The sequence below is a fragment of the Ranitomeya imitator genome, chromosome 2 (genome assembly GCF_032444005.1).
Source record: "Ranitomeya imitator isolate aRanImi1 chromosome 2, aRanImi1.pri, whole genome shotgun sequence".
Taxonomy (NCBI): Eukaryota; Metazoa; Chordata; class Amphibia; order Anura; family Dendrobatidae; genus Ranitomeya; species Ranitomeya imitator.
In genome coordinates this window covers 702,589,020-702,612,048 of record NC_091283.1, presented here as the reverse complement: position 1 = coordinate 702,612,048, position 23,029 = coordinate 702,589,020, and the positions used below count along the sequence as shown (strand labels likewise).

The following is a 23,029-nucleotide window of genomic DNA, read 5'->3' as shown; positions in this document are numbered from 1 at the left end:
TTAGAAACTGATAGCAGCAAGACAGCTATGTCTTCCAATGTGCAGCATTGCCCCTTCTTTTTTATAACAGTCTGTAAATCTCTGGCAAGTGAGGATACAGTTACCGTAGTTTTGGGAAAGGAATGTTCTCCTATTCTTGTCTGATGTAGGATTGTTGCAGCTCCACACTCCAAAGTCTTTGCTGGATTATTTCTTGGATAATGCACCAAATGTTTTGGCGACTGCAGATGAACGGTTCATCACTGTACTCTTCTTCTGCGGAGCCCTGCTGTTGTAATGGATGCAGTATGAGTCTCACCCAGGACAACATCTGCAAAGAGTTTGTATGTTCTCTCTGTGTTTGCGTGGGTTTCCTCCGGGCACTCCGGTTTCCTCCCACATTCCAAATACATACTGATGGTGATTCTAGATTGTGAGCCCCATCGGGGACAGCGATGATAATGTGTGCAAAACTGTAAAGCGCTGCGGAATATGTTAGCGCTATATAAAAATAAAGATTATTATTATTATTACATTGTCTTGCTGAAATAAGCAAGGTTTCCCTGATAGACGTTGTCTGAATGGAGCATATGTTATTGTATAACCCCTATATAATGCTCAGCAATGATAGTGCCTTCAAGGATGTGTAAGATGCCCATGCCATAGGCACTAATGTGATTGTGCCGAATCAGAAGCTGGATGGTCCTGCTCTTGATTCCACAGGACACAGCAGCTTTTATGGCTTGCATAAAAAATGTCACATTTTGATTCCTCTTCCCACAGAACAGTTTATCATTTTTCTTAAGTCTAGTATAAAAGAGTACTGGCCCATAGAGGACGGCAGCATTTCTGGATTGTGTTAATGTAAGGCTTCTTCTATGCATTATGGAGTTTTACTAGCATTTGAGGATTGCATGGCGGACACGAACTGTGTTCACAGATAATGATTTCTGGAAATATTCCTGAGGCGATGCAGTGATTTGCACAATGGATACATTCCTGTTTTTAACCCCTTAATCCCATATGACGTACTATCCCATCAAGGTGCCCTGGGACTTAATTCCCAGTGACGGGATAGTACGTCATATGCGATCGGCCGCGTTCACGGGGGGGAGCGCGGCCGATCGCGGCCGGGTGTCAGCTGCCTATCGCAGCTGATATCCGGCACTATGTGCCAGGAGCGGTCACGGACCGCCCCTGACACATTAACCCCCGGCACACCGCGATCAAACATGATTGCGATGTGCCGGCGGTATAAGGAAGCATCGTGCAGGGAGGGGGCTCCCTGCGGGCTTCCCTGAGACCCCCGCAGCAACCCCCTTACCTCCCTCCCTGCTCCAGGCCCGGATTCAAAATGGCCGCGGCATCCGAGTCCTGCAGGGAGGGAGGTGGCTTACCAAGTGCCTGCTCAGAGCAGGCGCTTGGTAAGCCTGCAGCCCTGTAAGTCAGATCACTGATCTGACAGAGTGCTGAGCAAACTGTCAGATCAGTGATCTGTGATGTCCCCCCCCTGGGGCAAAGTCAAAAAGTAAAAAAAAAAAAAAATTTCCACATGTATTAAAAAAAATAAAAATTCCTAAATAAAGAAAAAAAAATATTATTCCCATAAATACATTTCTTTATCTAAATTAAAAAAAAAAACAATAAAAGTACACATATTTAGTATCGCCGCATCCGTAATGACCCAATCTATAAAACTGGCCCACTAGTTAACCCCTTCCGTGAACACCGTAAGAAAAGAAAAACAAGGCAAAAAACAACGCTTTATTATCATACCGCCGAACAAAAAGTGGAATAACACGTGATCAAAAAGACGGATATAAATAACCATGGTACCGCTGAAAATGTCATCTTGTCCCACAAAAAATGAGCTGCCATACAGCATCATCAGCAAAAAAATAAAAAAGTTATAGTCCTGAGAATAAAGCGATGCCAAAATAATTATTTTTTCTATAAAATAGTTTTTATCGTATAAAAGCGCCAAAACATAAAAAAATGATATAAATGGGGTATCTGTTGTGAATTCCGCTCTTGGGCTCCCTCCGGTGGTTGTAAGTAGCATTTTTGTGAGTTCTGCTCTTGGGCTCCCTCCTGTGGTTTTGAGTGGTATGGCTGCTTCTTGGATTTAGCTTCAGCAGCTGTTTTCACTGATCGTCTTTCTGGCTCGGCTATATTAGTCTGGCCTTATCCCTCATTCAATGTCTGTTGTCAATTGTTCCTGCCTGGAGTCATTGCTCTGCGGTGGACTTTTTCTAGTTTTTATTACTGACCGCACAGCGTTCTGTCCTGTACTATTTCTATCTAGCTAGCAGTGGCCTCCTGTGCTTAATCTTGTTTCATACTACGTATGTCATTTCCTTCTCCTCTCACAGTCATTACTTGTGGGGGGCTAATCTATCCTTTGGGGATTTTCTCTGAGGCAAGATAGTTTTCTTGCTTTTATCTTTAGGGGTAGTTAGCTCTTAGGCTGTGATGAGATGCCTAGGCAGAGTTAGGAGCATTCCACGGCTACTTCTAGTGTTGTGTCGAGCTTAGGGACTGCGGTCAGTATAGTTACCACCTGTTCAGAGCTAGTCGCATGTCGCTCCTTAATCACCAGACCATAACAGGTATCGCTGTAAATGTCCTGACCTGAAGAATAAAACTGCTTTATCAATTTTACCAAACGCGGAACGGTATAAACGCCTCCCCCAAAATAAATTCACGAATAGCTGGTTTTTGGTCATTCTGCCTCACAAAAATCGGAATAAAAAGCGATCAAAAAATGTCACGTGCCCGAAAATGTTACCAATAAAAACGTCAACTCGTCCTGCAAAAAACAAGACTTCACATGTCTCTGTGGACCAAAATATGGAAAAATTATAGGTCTCAAAATGTGGAGACGCAAAAACTTTTTTGCTATAAAAAGCGTCTTTTAGTGTGTGACAGCTGCCAATCATAAAAATCAGGTATAAAAAACGCTATAAAAAAAAAATCAAACCCCCCTTCATCACCCCCTTAGTTAGCGAAAAATAATAAAAAATTTTAAAAATGTATTTATTTCCATTTTCCCGTTAGGGTTAGTGCTAGGGTTAGGGTTAGGGCTAGGGTTAGGGTTAAGGCTAGGGTTGGAGCTAAAGTCAGGGTTAATGTTGGGGCTAAAGTTATGGTTAGGGTTGGAGCTAAAGTTAGGGTTAGGGTTGGGGCTAAAGTTAGGGTTAGGGTTGGGGCTAAAGTTAGGGTTAGAGTTTGGATTACATTTACAGTTGGGATTAGGGTTTGGATTAGAGTTAGGGGGGTGTCAGGGTTAGGGGTGTGGTTAGGGTTAGGGGTAGGGTTAGGGCTAGGTTTGGGGCTAGGGTTGGAGTTAAAGTCAGGGTTAACGTTGGGGCTAAAGTTAGTGTCACGATTCCCCTGACCGCTGTCACCAATGGGTCAGGATTCACACCGTGACCGTCACCCCTACGTCACGGATTGAGGTGACTTTAGGCCAACAGACGGCTATCACATGTGCAGGGGGGCTTATCTTAGTTATCCCTCCACTCCACGATGTGATGAAAAACCACACACAAGGCTATTGACCTCTTGCTTACAGCAGGGGCTTATTCTAGGTATCCCACTGCTTTCAATATACCACGAACTGCAGGGATTTATGTATATCCCGCTTACAGTTCCACTTAACACTTGCAGTTCTCTGGCGCCCCCTTACTCTCAGGTCAGATTAGGTACTGCACCCTGGGTAATTAGTCGCCAGAAATGCTGTCTGCTATGTACTGGCTATTGGGCACGCTGCAGCGACGCGATAACTACTCCCACTCAGGCAGGAACAATAATTATTAACCCCGCAGCCGCTTCAGCATCACCCAAAAGTCTGCACACTATCGGTATCACTGCCACCAGCTTCGATTAAACGGGTCCGAAGCTAACCCAACACAACAATAACAGTAGCGTATTTCACTTCAGAAGACTTAGGGTACGGTTTTTAGAGCATGGAGAAGAACTAACATATAATAGTATATCCCATTAAAAATAATTAGGCAGTGCTTTATCAAAAATTGTTTATAAAGATGTTACAAATGAGACAATTGCAAATATGTACAAGGGTAATTATAACATAAATGGGAATAAATGAGAAAAAGCAACACTTACATGTTCAAAGCATGACAGGCAACCAGGCTAGGGCAGTTTTTCCCATACGTCACAGCTCATTTGGACGTGAGCAGGGCTCTTCCAGGACAAGACAAGAAATCAAGCAGCAAGCCACATCAGCAGAAGAGACAGCTGGGGAGCCTGCCACAAACTTAATACCTTAAGGCTTTGACATCACAGAAGGGCTGGCTTATCCAGACCCTCCCCTCTCTACATTCTGCCTAAACTTTAAACTATTCTCTCTGATTTCTATAACTTCACTACAAAACATGTCAGAGTCAGACCAAACCTATCATTCATCTCGGATTAACGTGAGCATTCTAATGAGATCAAATATGTCCTATCTGGGATACATATTTACAGAGAAAACCCTACTTCTTTACCAGATGGAGTTAGAAACCCGAGTTTCATGGGAGGTGTAGATACACCGAGTGAGACTATGAATATATATTTTCATGTTCCTAGCTTAAACATGGTGCATAATATCGTACCAAAACCAAACAAAGGATCTTTCATGAATTTTGGAGCCACTTTACCAGTTCTGACTAGTGAAGGTGGGAGGGGTGAGGGACGTTCCTCTGAGCCTGGAATTTACGACCCCAGGGCAATAAAACCCCCTTCTAGCATACAGTCCGTAGCCCAGAGAGAAACAAGACGCGTGGGGTGTCTTCTTATCACCCGATTTCTCTGTATCCACATGCCGGACATCTGACTTGGATTTTCATGTAGGACCTCATGGTTGGTTGAGGTTTGGGTGACGGCTCAGCTCCTCTGCTATTTAGCTAAATCGACTGACTACTTGACGTTATGTCACCCTCTAGGTCTGTATAGGTTTATACCTTATTGCCGTTTATCTATTCATCCAGACTCTATTTTAGGGGGGTCTTCGCTACTGTGATTGATTACATTTATTGGGGCTCTTGATTTAGCCATCATGATATCTGAGGTACTATGCCTGGTGCCTAATTGAGTCCGTTGCATGATATTTGTGATACAGCTATTTGGTTTTTTCCTACTGATTTATATAACTATATGTGGGTGATTTATACAGGATACTGTGTTTTTAAATGTTTTTATGTGCTGTGTTGTGGTGTTTTGAATAAACATTTTTTGCATTTTCATATTATATATACTTTCCAAAATGCTGTCACTTGTGGGGGGTTTTAATGTTTAGGTACATCAGGGGCTCTCCAAACGCGACATGGTGTCCCATCTCAATTCCAGTCAGTTTTGCATTGAAAAGTAAAACAGCGCTCCTTCCCTTCTGAGCTCTGCCACACACCCAAACAGTCATTTACCCCCACATATTGGGTATCAGCGTACTCAGGACAAATTTCACAACAACTTTTGGGGTCCAATTTCTTCTCTTACCCTTGGGAAAATAAAAAATTGGGGGCGAAAAGATCATTTTTGTGAAAAAATATGATTTTTTATTTTTACGGCTCTGCATTATAAACTTCTGTGAAGCACTTGGTGGGTCAAAGTGCTCACCACACATCTAGATAAGTTCCTTAGGGGGTCTACTTTCCAAAATGGTGTCAATTGTAGGGGATTTCAATATTTAGGCACATCAGGGGCTCTCCAAACGCAACATGGCGTCCCATCTTAATCCCAGTCAATTTTGCATTGAAAAGTCAAATGGCGCTCCTTCCCTTCTGAGCTCTGCTATGCGCCCAAACAGTGGTTTACCCCCACATGTGGGATATCGGCGTACTCAGAACAAATTGCACAACAACTTTTGTGGTCTAATTTCTCCTCTTACCCTTGGGAAATTAAAAAATTGGGGGCGAAAAGATCATTTTTGTGAAAAAATATGATTTTTTATTTTTACGGCTCTGCATTATAAACTTCTGTGAAGCACTTGGTGGGTCAAAGTGCTCACCACACATCTAGATAAGTTCCTTAGGGGGTCTACTTTCCAAAATCATGTCACTTGTAGGGGGTTTTAATATTTAGGCACATCAGGGGCTCTCCAAACGCAACATGGCGTGCCATCTTAATTCCAGTCAATTTTGCATTGAAAAGTCAAATGGCACTCCTTCCCTTCCGAGCTCTGCTATGCGCCCAAACAGTGGTTTACCCCCACATATGAGGTATCGGCGTACTCAGGACAAATTGCACAACAACTTTTGTGGTCTAATTTCTTCTCTTACCCTTGGGAAAATAAAAAATTGGGGGCGAAAAGATCATTTTTGTGAAAAAATATGATTTTTTTATTTTTACGGCTCTGCATTATAAACTTCTGTGAAGCACTTGGTGGGTCAAAGTGCTCACCACACATCTAGATAAGTTCCTTAGGGGGTCTACTTTCCAAAATGGTGTCACTTGTGGGGGGTTTCAATATTTAGGCACATCAGGGGCTCTCCAAATTCAACATGGCGTCCCATCTCAATTCCAGTCAATTTTGCATTGAAATGTCAAATGGCGCTCCTTCCCTTCCGAGCTCTGCCATGCGCCCAAACAGTGGTTTACCCCCACATATGGGGTATCAGCGTACTCAGGACAAATTGTACAACAGCTTTCGGTGTCCATTTTCTCCTGTTACCCTTGGTAAAATAAAACAAATTGGAGCTGAAGTAAATTGTTTATGAAAAAAAGTTAAATGTTCATTTTTATTTAAACATTCCAAAAATTCCTGTTAAACACCTGAAGGGTTAATAAACTTCTTGAATGTGGTTTTGAGCACCTTGAGGGGTTCAGTTTTTAGAATGGTGTCACACTTGGTTATTTTCTATCATATAGACCCCTCAAAATGACTTCAAATGTCATGTAGTCCCTAAAAAATATTGGTGTTGTAAAAATGAGAAATTGCTAATCAAATTTTAACCCTTATACCTCCCTAAAAAAAAAAGTTGGTTCCAAAATTGTGCTGATGTAAAGTAGACATGTGGGAAATGCTACTTATTAATTATTTTGTGTGACATATCTCTGTGATTTAAGGGCATAAAAATTCTAAGTTGGAAAATTGCAAAATTTTCAACATTTTCGCCAAATTTCCATTTTTTTCACAAATAAACGCACATTATATTGAAGAAATTTTAAAACTATCATGAAGTACAATATATCACGAGAAAACATTGTCAGAATCGCCAAGATCCGTTGAAGCGTTCCAGAGTTATAACCTCATAAATGGACAGTGGTCAGAATTGTAAAAATTGGCCTGGTCATTAACGTGCAAACCACCCTCGGGGCTTAAGGGGTTAATGCAGTGCTGCCTCAGACCTCATAGATCATGAGCATCAAGTATTGTTGGCCTTTTCCCATTGTGCACATAGATTTCTCCAGAAATGTGGAATCCACTGCATCTTTCAAGATCTTTCAATCTCAATCTGCTCATAATTAAAAAACCTTAAACATAAAAAAAACTAGTTACTCTTTATCAGACTTTCTAATCAGTTTGTCAATCACCCAAAGCACAAGCAATATTTTTATGGACTGGCCTGAGTTGAAGCAGTGGTACTGCAACCACTGAGGGCAGCACCTGCAGGTAGCATAGCCCTATTAGCTAGGGGTTGGTACAAGGAGCAGCAATATAGCTAAAGGATCAGCAGGTTGCGTAGGCAGGAATAGTGAGGGTTTGGAACACGGTAGCAGCAGTATAATCTAGGAATGAAGCAGCAGGTGAAAGGAAAGCTTGACTAGAGGCCGAGAGCTCAATAATCTCACAAAGAAGGAAGTGTAATGCCAGGTTTAAGTAGAGTGTTTAATCAGGGTGGAGCTAAAACTCAAGGTGAAGACAATCAGGAACAACACAGGTGCTGGGTTAGTAATAAACTGTCCAGAGAGCTGAATAGCTCAGAGGGAAGAGCTGCCACCCTGTGCACAAAAGCTGCTGGGTTTGAGTCCTGACACCATTATTTATAATTAATATTTTTTTTATAAAGATCTAAATTTCTGATGCTGGTTTAACCAGTCATTGTTATGATGTTTCACTTACAACACAACAAGGTAAATGTCTACTGTTTACCTGTGACACCATTATTATGTTTAAGAGCACTAGTCCTTTTTCTTAGAAACATATTTTTGTGATTTTAATTGTTTTCTAAGATCATTTTTCCAAATAAAAATGTATGCTTTTATGATTAGTCATGTGTCATGTTGTTGCTAAGGTGACACCATACAAAGGTGATTTCATGTGTTGATGTAAGGGCCATTATGTAAAAAGGACAATTGTTGTTATAAATATTCAAAAAACTCTCCTGTAACTATTTTTTACAATTAGGACTTTTTAAAATACAGGGTTTCAAATCCATACCTAGAAATAAAGTTAAAGTAGTATTCCCGTCTTCTAAAGTAATTGCATATCTCTAAAATTAGTGGTGTCCGACCTCTGGGACTTCCAACGATCCTGACTTGGGCTAGGTTCACGTTAGCATATTTGTGCGCAGTGTATCATCTGCATGCGCCAAAACGCATTTAAATGCATGCTTACGCTGCGTTTTCTATCCACACCAGCATACGCATGACACCAAAAAAAAGCTGCATGTGCATGCGTTTGTATGCATTTTTGCCTGCATTTGTGTGGTTTATGCGCATGCATTTGATATTTCCAGGAGGGCGTGTCTCAATGGGTGTGTCTCAATCGGTTCCTGGACATGCGCAGTCCGAAGTGCGCAAGCGCATCGAACGCATGCCCTCGCGTACCAATGCGTTCCCATAGACACTAATGTGTTGTTTATACGCCCTCTTCCGTATGCACATGCCTGCACATATTTGACACCTCAAAAAATGCAACATGTTGCATTTGCCGGACACCGCGAAACGACACATGCGGACGCATCTGCATACAAACTGATGCCAACGCATGTCCCTGCGTACACTATGTTAAACATATGTACGCATGCGGATCTATACGCAGGCATACGTTGCGCACAGATATGCTAATGTGAACCCAGCCCTAGGACTTACTACCATCAGTATATTATACTACTTAGAACAGTGTAAATACACAGAGTGATACTACCTTTATTGGATAACATAATTGTTTGGGTTAGCCAACAATGGTATCACTCTTTGAATACTTTTGGGTGTTTTTTTTAGCATAAAATTATTTTTCAAGATGTTTTGGGCTAATACTATTTTATTGTACATCATGCTTAAAAGCAGCCTATACAAATTTACCTTGTATACCTTGTGTGAGCGCCTCTGCTCATCTCGTTCTTTGTACGCGTACAATCTATAGATGTTTCGCTGTACCTATTAAGAAGAAGTGTTAAATTGAAGCTAATGAGATGTGAGATGCCAAAAAGCATAATAATCACACATTTTAACACTTACAAGGTTATCTTCAGATTTATTTTCTGGCTGTGTGGAAAACACGTATAAAACATTAATTATTTGACCTATACTACAAGTATATGACAAGAAATAGAAGGATATATTTTACATCTTTTTGGTTTTACAGCTGTTTTTATATCAATTTATCAACAACATTTGTAACATTTTATTATGATGCATCTTATCCTTAGTAATGAACAAAGTTAGAATGCTGGAAGAAGGGGTGGCAGACAGAATCCAGATGTTGTTAAGATCAGAAATGCCCCCTGTTCAATTCAAGCTCCTGGGAACTCTAAGGATGTTGACTGATGGCCAAGGTAAAACAGAAAAATTGCTGCTGTTTTGTGTTTTAACTAGAAATTCATAGCCTAGTGACAAAATTCACAATTTGAGTGTAGTCTCTTCTTTGGGGAATGACTATTTCTGGTGACTTCAGAAAAGTAATTAGGTTCCATACTTAAAGTTATTGATGTCATCTCTCTTTAATACTTCACTGTGTCTGGCAGAGTCAGTGGTAAGATAATGTAAGAGTTGTGTCTGGTAACGTAACTTAGTTGCAATCAATATCTTTTAATACAGAACTCCTTTAAGAAATAGCATTTTAAAATGCCAAAAAAATAAATTACAGTGATTCACGATACAGAGTACAATATTACTCTCACCTGAATGTTGCACAAATAATGCTCAGGGTTCTCAATTAATAGCTAGTGTAATATCAATCAAGGAACAAAAAAAAAGATACAGAAAACTCTACAAAAAAATGAACTAGGTCCAATAATGACTTGTGGCTTTTAAACAGGAGGTTCAGAAGAAGTTTACTGTGAGAGGTATGTAAAGAACGTAGATACTTCCCGGTGGGCAGTTTTTTTTATGTATGAAGACTTTGAGCATTGGATAGTTGGTTATTCCAACCTTGTCACACCATGCAATAACATAATATCCCTCTATTTTTATGGAAAGCGGATACAGCTAGGATTCTGGGTCAAGATTCCCATCTATTGACGAGACTTGTGCAGTGGTGCGACGCCAAGGACCATGTTGGAGTTCGAGGAGAAGCAAATCGTCTTTTGGCATCTCTTTTACGACACAGCAAGTCTCAAGTAGGGAAATACTTATTGATAAAGACTTGAAACAGGATATCCTGGCCATTTATATGTACTGGAGATAAATTTTAGAACTATGTTGGAACTACCACTCATTAAAGCAACAGGAATTCCCCTCCTCCCCCAGTCCTTTTCCTGGGGATCACAATATAGAGGAAGATGTTTGTGTTCTATGTAATGCTTTTCCCACCATGGATGAAAGATAGAGAACCCACATTTTAGCTTTTGGCAGGAATTTCACATTTATGTCACTAATATATATATATTTAACCATTCCTATAGAATAGTTTGATAGAACATGTATTTATTAGAGATGAGCGAGCACTAAAATGCTCGGATGCTCAAAACAAGCTATTCCTAATGGTCGGATGCTTGTTTTGAGTAACGAGTATAATGGGAGTCAATGGGAAATCCGAACATTTTTACGGCAGACCCTACAAGTAGATAGAAAAAATTCTGAATGGAAGGAGAACAGCATGGGGAAGACCCCTGGAAGCATCTGAATCCCAGATCGCTGATGAGAGCAATGGTATCACACTTTTACTCCACCTTAAGGACTGACAATAAAACATTCAAAATTGATGAGAAATTGGAGTTTACAGGAAAAAAATTTTAAACATTCTTTCCTGCATAATGACTTGTATATAAGGCAAAATTTCAAAAGTATTTTTAAAAAATGATGACTAAAAAATTGATAACTAAACTATAATGACAGACCCTTAAAGCAACAAGTGGAGAGCCTCATTAAAATATTAAGAAAATGAGTGCTCCTACACTCATGAAGGCTCTGAACATAGTGCTAAGCGTTGTTCATTTTTATCAGAATGAGCCTGTCAGCACTTTCTGTTAACAGGTGAAAGCTTTGTCTCTTTTTACCCCCTTCCTCTGGGGTCACTAAAAACCCGCTCAGACAAGACATCAATGGCAGGGCAGCACAGAATCTCCAAGGCATAGAGGGACTGCTCATGCAAGGTGTCCAGCTTTGAGACCCAATAGCTGAAGGTCGCAGAGGAATTAGGGAGTTTGCTGGTTTTGACGGCCAGGTATTGCTTGACAAATCTTTAAAAACCTTTCTCTCCTTGTCAAAAATACCCGGTAATCAGAGCCTGGACGCTGGAATGGTGTCATGAAATTGGCCCAGGCCTTTGACAGTGTACCCCTGCCTCTGCTGTGCGTCTCCCTGGCCTTTCCTCCTTGGCTGGGCAAGGAACCTTGCCCCCTGTCACTAGCACTGTTTGATGGGAATTTTTCCAACATATTTTTCACAATGGCCTTATGCTATAGCACCATTTTAGTAGACCTCTCTGCCTCAGGAAGGAGGGATGTAAGGTTCTCCTTGTAGCGTGGGACTAGCAGGGTGAACAACCATTACTCTTTTTTGGCCAAGATGAATGTAACGCAAGGGTCACAGGAAAGACAGCAGTACAGAGTCTTAGATAAAACTTTATAAAATACACTGGCGCTACAACTTTAAAGCACACAAGTGCTGCTGGTAAATCAGACAAACGCTGTGCCTTTTCTGCCCAAAAATAATAGGTAAACCAGATTAATAATGAGAAATACCGTGCTACAAGTGCCTGGAGAAAAATTTCCAGTACTACCGTACCTGCTGTCATATAAACCACCTGGTGCACACCATCAGTATGTGTGTCAACCAAGTTGGTCTATAAATAATGATAAATGAGCAGCCCCTCCTTATATTGCGCCTGGCAAAACACTACAAAAGAGATTCCCCTGACGAAGGATTAGCGTCCGAAACGCGCGTCGGGGTGCTCTGTATTCTGGAGGGACGGACTCAGATAGGTATATTTATCCCTTCTTATTTTACTTCTTTGTCTCATGCAAAACCCTTTGTGCGCCGGGCTTTACCCCCTGTGATATATCGGTCATGGTGATGCTCACATTACGTCCGTGACCTGTTATAATAGAACGTGCTATTGTGTGCCCTTATGTGCACTTAGACATATCTTGCTATACAGTGTACCTACATATAACTATACAGTGCACCTGCATATATACTGAACAGCTCTCTATCTATGCACACTCAATCTTAGGCACACTGTCTTCCCCCTTTTTTCAGTTTAAACAATTATACTGAGTCACCTTATATTTGTGTTGGTATATTTTGTACCTAGGTATACCTTACCATATAGGGCACCTGCATATAGCCATATAGTGCACCTGTATATAGCCATTTTGAATAGCTTTCTATTTATGCACAATGCCCCTTCCACCCTTTTTTGCTCATACAATTATACTCAGTCACCTAGTACTTAGGTATATATTTTGTACCTAGGTATACCTTACTCACACGGTACACTTATATTTTTTTTATTGTCTACATCAGGCCCCAACACATTTTTTCACATACTTTTTCATTTTTTATATTATTTTATTTTTTGTGCTCACAGTTTTTCACATATTTGTTTACACTTATATATTTGGCATATATTTTTTATAACATTTTATTTTTGACATGTTTGCACTTTTTTTTAATTATTTCTCTGCATTCGATCTTAATATTATGGAGATGTAATTTTCTGCTATTTACTTGGCACTATGCACTTTTTTTACAAGGTTGCACATACATACCAATCCTGGTAGACTCTGGCGATAGCCACATTGTGTTTTCAGACAGTATATGTTATTTTATTATTTGTAGTCCGTCCGTAATATATACTCTTGTATACATATATATATATTTTTTAACTCCAAATACAGGCACACTGTTGGTGCCATTGCCAAATATGTTTTAATAAAGGCTTATTTTATATTTATTTGTCCTTAATACTTTATTATAGAGGTCTATATTACTTTGGGTTCTCTTTTGTAGTGTTTTGCCATATATCCCGAGTGGTCTGCCACTCTTTCTTTTGTGTATTGGCCATATTCCATTATCTCATAAATATATACATATATAATTGGTTATTATCCTTTGATATTCTGGATTGGCTTTGTACATTTTTTTCTCAACTTATATTGCGCCTATATATACTTTAATTCTGATATACAATATAGATATAAATCTAATAGATGCCTGTTTGCGGGTTTACATAACTCCTAAATTCCAAGTGAGCCTCATTCGTGGAAGGATTGACAGGTAGGTTTCCCCTTGTGTAAATAAGGTTTGTGGAGGGCGTTTGCTAGACTGCTACGGAACTGAACACATTCCGGATACCACGAAGAATGAACCTGCACCTGTCGGTGCTGGCTAGGGCAGGACAAATACCTCTGTGCTCCACAGAGTGGGCACGCACCTCCCGGTGCTGACAGCAGTGGACAGAGGGTTACCACTGTTCCGTGCAGAGCCACAGACGCCCCGGCCAGTTGTGTCCCTGGTTACACGGAAGAATGGCCGACACTGACAAGTAGTGAGTGACGTCACTGGCCTACGGAGCCTCGTTGAAGTCAACTAACCGACACGTTTCAAAGTGTAACACACTCCTTCAGCAGGGTACCCTGGCTCTGCATGGATCAGCGGTAACCCTCTGTTCACTGCTGTCAGCACCGGGAGGTGCATACCCACTCTCTGGAGCACACGGGTAATTGTCCTGCCCTAACCAGCACCGACAGGTGCAGGTTCATTCCTCGTGGTATCCGGAATGTGTTCAGTTCCGTAGCAGCCTAGCAAACGCCCTCCACAAACCTTATTTACAAAAGGGGAAACTTACCTGTCAATCCTTCCATGAATGAGGTTGATCTTGGTTTCATCTGTCCAAAGAATGTTCTTTCAGAACTGTGCTGGCTTTTTTTTAGATGTTTTTTAGCAAAGTCTTGTCTCGCCTTTTTCTTCTTGATGCTTATGAGTGGCTCGCACCGTGCAGTGAACCCTCTGTATTTACTTTCATGCAGTCTTCCCTTTATGGTAGATTTGGATATTGATACGCCTACCTCCTGGAGAGTGTTGGTCACTTGGTTGGCTGTTGTGAAGGGGTTTCTCTTCACCATGGAGATTATTCTGCGATCATCCACCACTGTTGTCTTCTGTGGGCGCCCAGGTCTTTTTGCATTGATGAGTTCACCAGTGCTTTATTTCTTTCTCAGGATGTACCAAACTGTAGATTTTGCCACTCCTAATATTGTAGCAATTTCTCGGATGGGTTTTTTCTGTTTTCGCAGCTTAAGGATGGCTTGTTTCACCTGCATGGAGAGCTCCTTTGATTGCATGTTTACTTCACAGCAAAACCTTCCAAATGCAAACACCACACCTCAAATCAACTCCAGGACTTTTATCTGCTTAACTAGATGTTTGCCCGATTCTAACGCATCGGGTATTCTAGAATATGCATGTCCACGTAGTATATTGCACAGCCCACATAGTATATTGCCCAGCCACGTAGTATATTGCCCAGCTACGTAGTATATTGCCCAGCCACGTAGTATATTGCCCAGCCACGTAGTATATTGCCCAGCCATGTAGTATATTGCCCAGCCATGTAGTATATTGCCCAGTCACGTAGTATATTGCCCAGCCACGTAGTATATTGCCCAGCGACGTAGTATACAGCACAGAGCCACGAAGTATACAGCACAGACACGTAGTATATTGCCCAGCTACATAGTATATTGCCCAGCCACGTAGTATATTGCCCAGTCACGTAGTATATTGCCCAGCGACGTAGTATACAGCACAGAGCCACGTAGTATACAGCACAGAGCCACGTAGTATACTGCCCAGCGACGTAGTATACAACACAGAGCCACGTAGCATACAGCACAGAGCCAACATAGTATATTGCCCAGCGACGTAGTATACAGCACAGAGCCACGTAGTATATTGCCCAGTCACGTAGTATATAACACTGCCCACACAGTATATAACAGTGGCCACGTAATATCTAGCACAGCCCACGGAGTATATCACACAGCCTACATAGTATATAACACTGTCTATGCAGTATATAGCAGCCACGCGGTATCTAACACAGCCCACGCAGTATACAGCAGTGTGGGCACCATATCCCTGTTATATACTCACCCGCCGGGATCGAGTCCAGCGAGGCTCTGGCGCAGGCGATGAGTGCGCGGCTGCCGCCATCTTCCGTTCCCAGGATGCATTGCGAAATTACCCAGATGACTTAGCGGTCTCGCGAGACCACTAAGTCTTCTGGCTAATTTCGCAATGCATCGCTGGGAACGGAAGATGGCGGCAGGCGGTTCGGCGGACTACGGAGGGTCAGTATAGCAGGTTTTTTGGTTTTTTTTATTATTTTTAACATTACATTTTTTTACTATTGATGCCGTATAGGCAGCATCAATAGTAAAAAGTTGGGGACACACAGGGTTAATAGCGGTGGTAACGGAGTGCGTTACCCGCGGCATATCGCGGTCTGTTACTGCCGGCATTAACCCTGTGTGAGCGGTGACCAGAGGGGAGTATGCGGACGCTGGGCACTGACTGCGGGGAGTAAGGAGCGGCCATTTTCTTCCGGACTGTGCCCGTCGCTGATTGGTCGTGGCTGTTTTGCCGTGACCAATCAGCGACTTGGATTTCCATGACCGACAGAGGCCGCTACCAATGAATATCCGTGACAGACAGATAGAAGGACAGAAGTGACCCTAATGAGGATTGTACTGTGCGTGATGTTAAGGTGGAGGAAGAAGAGGAGAGGCCACTTGATGCAGTGCTTGCCATTCACTGGAGGCATACCACTGTGTGGCTGCCAAAAAAAAGTGAGTAGAGTAGCCCATCCAGTAACAGATTCTGCCAGTGGTCTTTGGATAGGACGAAACAATGTTTGTTCAGTTGAGCTTTCATTAACACTTAAGCCATGTACACTTTGAACATCAAGCCTATTCCCCCTTCCACCGTGACCTTGCTTTTTCCACTCATGTTGCATGTATCCTTTGCCTCTTTTAACCTGCTGTTTCACAACCTTAGGCCTACATCTTTGAGTCACCTGTCAGTAAATGAACAATCACTATTTATTTTCTTAGTGTGCCTGAACAACACTCATACCTAATGATTTTGATGAGCAAATGGGGCTTCCTGATTCCTCAATACAACACAGTTTTATGCAAAACATTTTGGATAAGCAATTTGGACCTCCTGGCTGAACACCTATATTAGGCCTAGTGAATGCGATAAGCAAATGGGGCCTCTTGTTTCATCACTGCAACAAAGTTTTTGCCCAAATAATTTGGATTAGCAAATGGGCCTCTTGGAAGTTAGTTTTAGAACCATCTAGTTAGATGCTGGAAGATCGATTTCACGCAGTGCAGGTTCCTATCTTGGTAACTGACAAGTTCACTTTCAGCAGCAGCGGCCAATCTGCGCTGTGAGGCTGCCATCACACTAGCAGTATTTGGTCAGCATTTTACATCAGTATTTGTAGCCAAAACCAGGAGTGGGTGATAAATGCAGAAGTGGTGCACATGTTTCTATTATACTTTTCCTCTAATTGTTCCACTCTTGGTTTTGGCTTACAAATACTGATGTAAAATACTGACCAAATACACAAACACTGATGTAAAATACTGACCAAATACTGATAGTGTGACGGCAGCCTTACACTGAGAAATTGGCACCAGCAAAACAAAATGTCCACTTTTTATATGGACAGGGACATGTGACTTTGGCAGTCAATCACAGAAGACCTTATTTCATGATGTTGAGGGTGGTTTCTGCGCTGTTTGGCTGCCGGAATGTACCCACATTAAGTTATTACAGAACAAAAAAAAATTACACAATGCCATTCCCCTGTGACCTAGACACACTCCCTTCCCTCATAAAACACGTCCCCCCTCACTCCTCATACACCACTATCGCCACTATCCTAGACAAAGTAAAAAAAGAGCATTAGTGGAAAACACGATCATATACCGATCTGTGAATGAATTTTGACGATTTTGAGCAAAATTGCTCGGGAAATCGAACACAAACCTGAATGTGCTACATTTGTGCTGAATTTGAGAATGGCGAATGTTTTCCAAACAAGTTCGCTCATGTCTACTCCTCAGGTCAGTCAAAAGACGTGAGCACAGCTACTAGGGTGCACGGGTAGGTTCCCAAACCATATGCATATAGATATAAAGAACCCGGCACTCAACTTGAATTAAACTTGAGGTTTTTTATTCCGCAGTATGAAAAAACGTTTCAGCCTAGTGTGGCCTTTGTCAGTTACGTACTGAAGGATGACTGAGAATAACCTCAGTATGTGTGATAGATCCGTGGGTTATCACTTAATGGTGGTCCGCTTAAATAGATATAGCGCAGCTGTGACCTGAGAGTGGCCGGATCCTGACGTGGTGTCCACCGCTGTCGGCGTGAAAGCCCGGGTCTCACCGAAGGCCACACTAGGCCGAAACGTTTTTTCGTACTACGGAATAAAAAACCTCAAGTTTAATTCAAGTTGAGTGCCGGGTTCTTTATATCTATACTTCTCAGGTCATTGAACAGGTCCTCCCTTGTAGTTCTGGGCTGATTGCTGACCTTTCTCAGAATCATCCTTACCCCACGATGCGAGATCTTACATGGATACCCAGACCGAGGAAGAATGACACTCCTCTTGTTCCTTTCATTTTCTAATAATTGTGCTAACAGTTGTTCCCTTCTCACCTGCTTGCTTATTGTCCTGTAGCCCATCTCAACTCTGTGCAGGTCTATAATTTTGTCCTTCATGCTATTAGACAACTCTTTGGTCCTGGCCATGGTAGAGAGGTTGGAGTTTGATTAATTGAGTGTGTGGACAGGTGTCTTTTGTACATGTGACAAGTTCACACAGGTGCAATTAATACAGGCAATGACTGCAGACTATGGCCCCTTTCACACATCAGTTTTTGCTATCCATCGCATTCCGTTGAAGTTTGAAAAAAAAAAACGAATCCGGCGACTGATGCCGCCGGATCCGTTTTTTTTTTCATAGACTTGTATTAGCGACAGATTGCAATGGATGGCCTCACGATTCATCCGTTGTTTGCCGGATCTGTCAAAAATTGTTTGTCTGGCGGCCAGAGATGACGGACAAAATAACGTTTTTAGTGTACGTCGAAAAATCAGAGAGCGACGGATCCGTCGCTGTTGGTCATTTGCTCGAATGGAAGCCTATGGGCGCTGGATCCGTCACATGGCTGAATCCGGCAACAGATTCCGTTTTTTTTTTCCTAACTGAGCATGCTCCGATTTATTTAGGATCCAATTAGCCAGATACGCTAGTTGGATCTGTCGAAAAAACAAATCCGTTTTTCACAATCAGTTTTTCACAATCTGCGATGGATCCGTCGAGCCAACGGATTGTGACTGACGGCAAAAAACTGATGTGTGAAAGAGGCCTAAGATGGCTTCTTAAAAATAAATGTAACAAATCTGTGAGAGCCAGAATATTTGCTGGTTGGTAGGTGATCAAATAATAATTTACTGCGATAAAATGCAATGTAATTATTTAAAAATCATACAATGTCATTTTCAGGTTTTTTTTTTTTTTTTTACGGTTCTGTTTCTCACAGTTGAAGTGTACCTATGATAAAAGTTTCAGACCTTTCCCTTCTTTGTAGGTGGGGAAACTTGCAAAATTGACAGTGTATCAAATACTTATTTTGCCTTGCACTTACATGCGTTTTTGATCCGTTTCCACCATTGCATTTTAAAAACATGTGCGTCTTTTACCTGTGGAATTTCCGCTCCTAATGCAAGTCTATAGGGAAAATCTGCACAGAAAACTCAGCATACCGGTAAGAGAATATGCAGTGAAAAATGCGCCACAGGTCAGTTTACGCAGCTTTAAAAAGAAGCACAGTGGGCATGAGATGTCTATAAATCCCTTCCACTCTGCTAGAACTGTAGGAAACGGAACATAAGGGTGTAACTTGAGGAAAGGAGCATGGTCCTAACTTCAGTAATCACAGTTATGTATGAGATTATGAGATACCAATCGTTGTATAGCTGAGGATTCTCACTTTGGCAAGATTTCAGAATGAATGATATCAGAGAAGTACTTGATAGACTGTCAGAAGCCTGAATAAGTTCTAGAATGTACTTTATGCGATTATGACTTCCACCAAGGTTATTCCATTTAAAATGTTCTCTTTTGGTTGTTATGCACAGGATGTAGTCAAGGCTATTGAAAAGGCCAAAGGTGTGAAGCATCTGGTATCCATGACAACCAGCGAGCACGCCATTATGCAAAATGAAGCCCTCATCGCATTAGCCATCGCTTCTGCCATCAACCTTGGTAACGTAAAATGCTGCAATCACAAAACAAACCTATTATATTAGAGGGGCACAGAACATTGCATAATGAAATACGAAGGCTTGACAGAAAATTCATTATCGAGTAGGTGATTTATAGAAGGTTCGGGAATGTAATGCGAGCATACTGGAGGTAACGAGATTCATCATCATCAAACGCTTTTATTATCTCATGCTTTTCTAAGAATGGCGATGCCAACAAACACCATCATCCTCAACTAATACAGTGGAGGCCCTACAACATCATTAATGTAAAAGTAGTAGTTTATGAGATGACATAATGGTCCTCATTATAATTTCAGAGGTTGTCGAAGAAGTCTTCAAAGAGTCGGAGTTGGTGACAATCCTGCACAAAGTTTTGCAAGATGAATCTAAGGGACCAGAGGTGAAATACAATTGCATGGGGCTGTTATGCAGTCTCGTTGACTCAGGTAAGACTTCAACCGTCTATTATCTCCACCAGAGGAGCTGGGTCGCAATATTATCGTATTCTTATTTTCAGCAGAAAATCCCTAGAATATAAATATGAGCTGATCATTGCAGGAGCCCAGCACTGGTTCACATCCAACTCAGGTTGATTGCGTTACATAAATAGGCTACAGAAGTAAGAGTGTAACCTTTTTACATGAGTTTAGAACTATAATCGGGGAATGTAATTACAAAGTCACACCACTTATATGACCTTTATTTACTGAAGACCATGTGCACCAACATGTGATCAACCTGTCGGAGTATAGCTGAGGCACACTCACCTTGGCTGCAGTGGTTTGGAGTATGGCTGACATTTTGTGCGACTCCTGGCAGTTTTAGGATTAGTTTTTACATGGACTCGCGTACACTACAGACGGGACAAACACCCTGATCTTGTGGCTGCAGTATTCAGCTTCTTGCACACATCTGTATAATGGCTCAAATAACATTGGATTTATATTTTAGGAACTTGCATGTACAGGTTATTTAACAGTCATATAGCCCACAAATCAGTATTTTATTTTTACATCGGTGTTAATAAGCAGAGCCAGTTTTAAATAAAGTGGGGCCTTGGACAAAAGTTTAAAGCAGGACCCCAATGCTAACATATTGCACCATCATACACAAAATTTAGGCTGCATTTACATGAGCTGAGTTCAGCCTGTAAAACTTGAGCGATAGACAGTATTCAATTCCTTTGGTGTTCGTTTACCGGCCTTTTTACAAAAGTCGATGAAGAATGATGGGCACAGAACTAGTAGCACAATCTGTCCTCATACAGCATAATGTTATCAGCTGCACATCTCCTGGAAACACCAGGCGGCATGCTTCCGAGAACAATGATTTTTGCTTCAGAACAATTCAATCACCCAATTGTAGACCTGTTTATACATTTGAACACTCGTCTGCACTGCCAGTATTTATAAATGTGGATGCTACATACACACAGTGCCAAAAATATGTATATACACATAGCATGCACATGGGTATACACAGCACACATACATAGAGATATGCTGCATACACAGAGCACATACATGCAGAAATATGTATACACAGAGCCCATGTATACGTATGAACGCATGTTGCATATAAAGCACATACAGAGATCAAAAACATACAGACATGCTATGTACACAGAGCACATACACAGATGTGTATACACAGAGCGCATGCATACACTATATATTTATACACCATATGTATACATATATGAATGCATATATATATCTAGTGCATATACATACACACACACACTGAGACATGCTATATACATAGAACACATACATACTGAGAAGCATACACGGAGCACATACATACAGAGACATGCTGCATATATACAGCACATACAGTTACATCCATATATATTTGGACAGAGACAACATTTTTCTAATTTTGGTTATAGACATTACCACAATGAATTTTAAACAAAACAATTCAGATGCAGTTGAAGTTCCGACTTTCAGCTTTCATTTGAGGGTATCCACATTAAAATTGGATGAAGGGTTTAGGAGTTTCAGCTCCTTAACATGTGCCACCCTGTTTTTAAAGGGACCAAAAGTAATTGGACAGATTCAATAATTTTAAATAAAATGTTCATTTTTAGTATTTGGTTGAAAACCTTTTGTTGGCAATGACTGCCTGAAGTTTTGAACTCATGGACATCACCAGACGCTGTGTTTCCTCCTTTTTGATGCTCTGCCAGGCCTTCACTGCGGTGGTTTTCAGTTGCTGTTTGTTTGTGGGCCTTTCTGTCTGAAGTTTAGTCTTTAACAAGTGAAATGCATGCTCAATTGGGTTGAGATCAGGTGACTGACTTGGCCATTCAAGAATATCCACTTCTTTGCTTTAATGAACTCCTGGGTTGCTTTGGCTTTATGTTTTGGGTCATTGTCCATTTGTAGTATGAAACGACGACCAATCAGTTTTGCTGCATTTGGCTGGATCTGAGCACCCAGTATCACTCGGAATACCTCAGAATTCATTCAGCTGCTTCTGTCCTGTGTCACATCATCAATAAACACTAGTGACCCAGTGCCACTGGCAGCCATGCATGCCCAAGCCATCACACTGCCTCCACCGTGTTCTACCGATGATGTGGTATGCTTTGGATCATGAGCTGTACCACGCCTTCGCCATACTTTTCTCTTTCCATCATTCTGGTGTTGAAGACGAGATTTTCTCTCACTCGAACCAACCTCAGGTATCTCTATTCACCTAGAATTGGGAAGAACTAAATCAGAGAGACAGACACATGTTGTCTTTCCAAGATAATAATGAATCCGCCTTTATTTTCAGTGAGCCCATCTTTTATAGCCCAAAATGGGAAAAACAACGTTACATAATAAGTCGGTACATATGCATGGCTTACACAATGAGTTGTCATATACATCCTGGGATACAAGATAGATTAGGTGAAAGAATGCGGGGAGTCTTTGCACATGTCTGCGGTTTTATGAGATTCTGGCTGAACATTCAACATTTTTGGGTGTTTTCGGACAAAACAGAATCTGGGCAAAAACAACCAGACGTCCTTGACATTTTCTGGGAATTATAGACCACTGTTATGTATGATATCCGGGAAATGATACCCAGATGATAACCTTGTGCAATACTTTGTGTTTCTGCCATTTTCCTAATATAAAAGTAAAGTGAAGATTAACCATTTCTTTAACACTGGTAGAGGTTGATCTTGGTTTCATCTGTCCAAAGAATGTTCTTCCAGAACTGTGCTGGCTTTTAAGATTTTTTTTCTAGCAAAGTCCAGTCTAGCCTTTTTATTCTTGATGCTTGTAAGGGGCTTGCACCGTGCAGTGAACCCTCTGTATTTATTTTCATGCAGTCTTCTCTTTATGGTAGATTTGGATATTGATACGCCGACCTC

General features: G+C 41.3%; 1 protein-coding gene across 2 annotated transcripts in view; it reads left to right on the top strand.

The window, feature by feature from the left end:
- The window catches only part of LOC138665540 (rap1 GTPase-GDP dissociation stimulator 1-like), a 489,411-nt gene that overhangs the window by 448,633 nt on the left and 17,749 nt on the right, over positions 1 to 23,029 (top strand). For both annotated transcript variants that reach the window (XM_069753123.1, XM_069753124.1), the window contains 4 exons: positions 9,576 to 9,701; positions 10,345 to 10,484; positions 19,531 to 19,657; positions 19,977 to 20,105. In XM_069753123.1, coding sequence (XP_069609224.1) covers positions 9,576 to 9,701; positions 10,345 to 10,484; positions 19,531 to 19,657; positions 19,977 to 20,105 — 522 coding nt within the window. The remainder of the gene's footprint in view (positions 1 to 9,575; positions 9,702 to 10,344; positions 10,485 to 19,530; positions 19,658 to 19,976; positions 20,106 to 23,029) is intronic.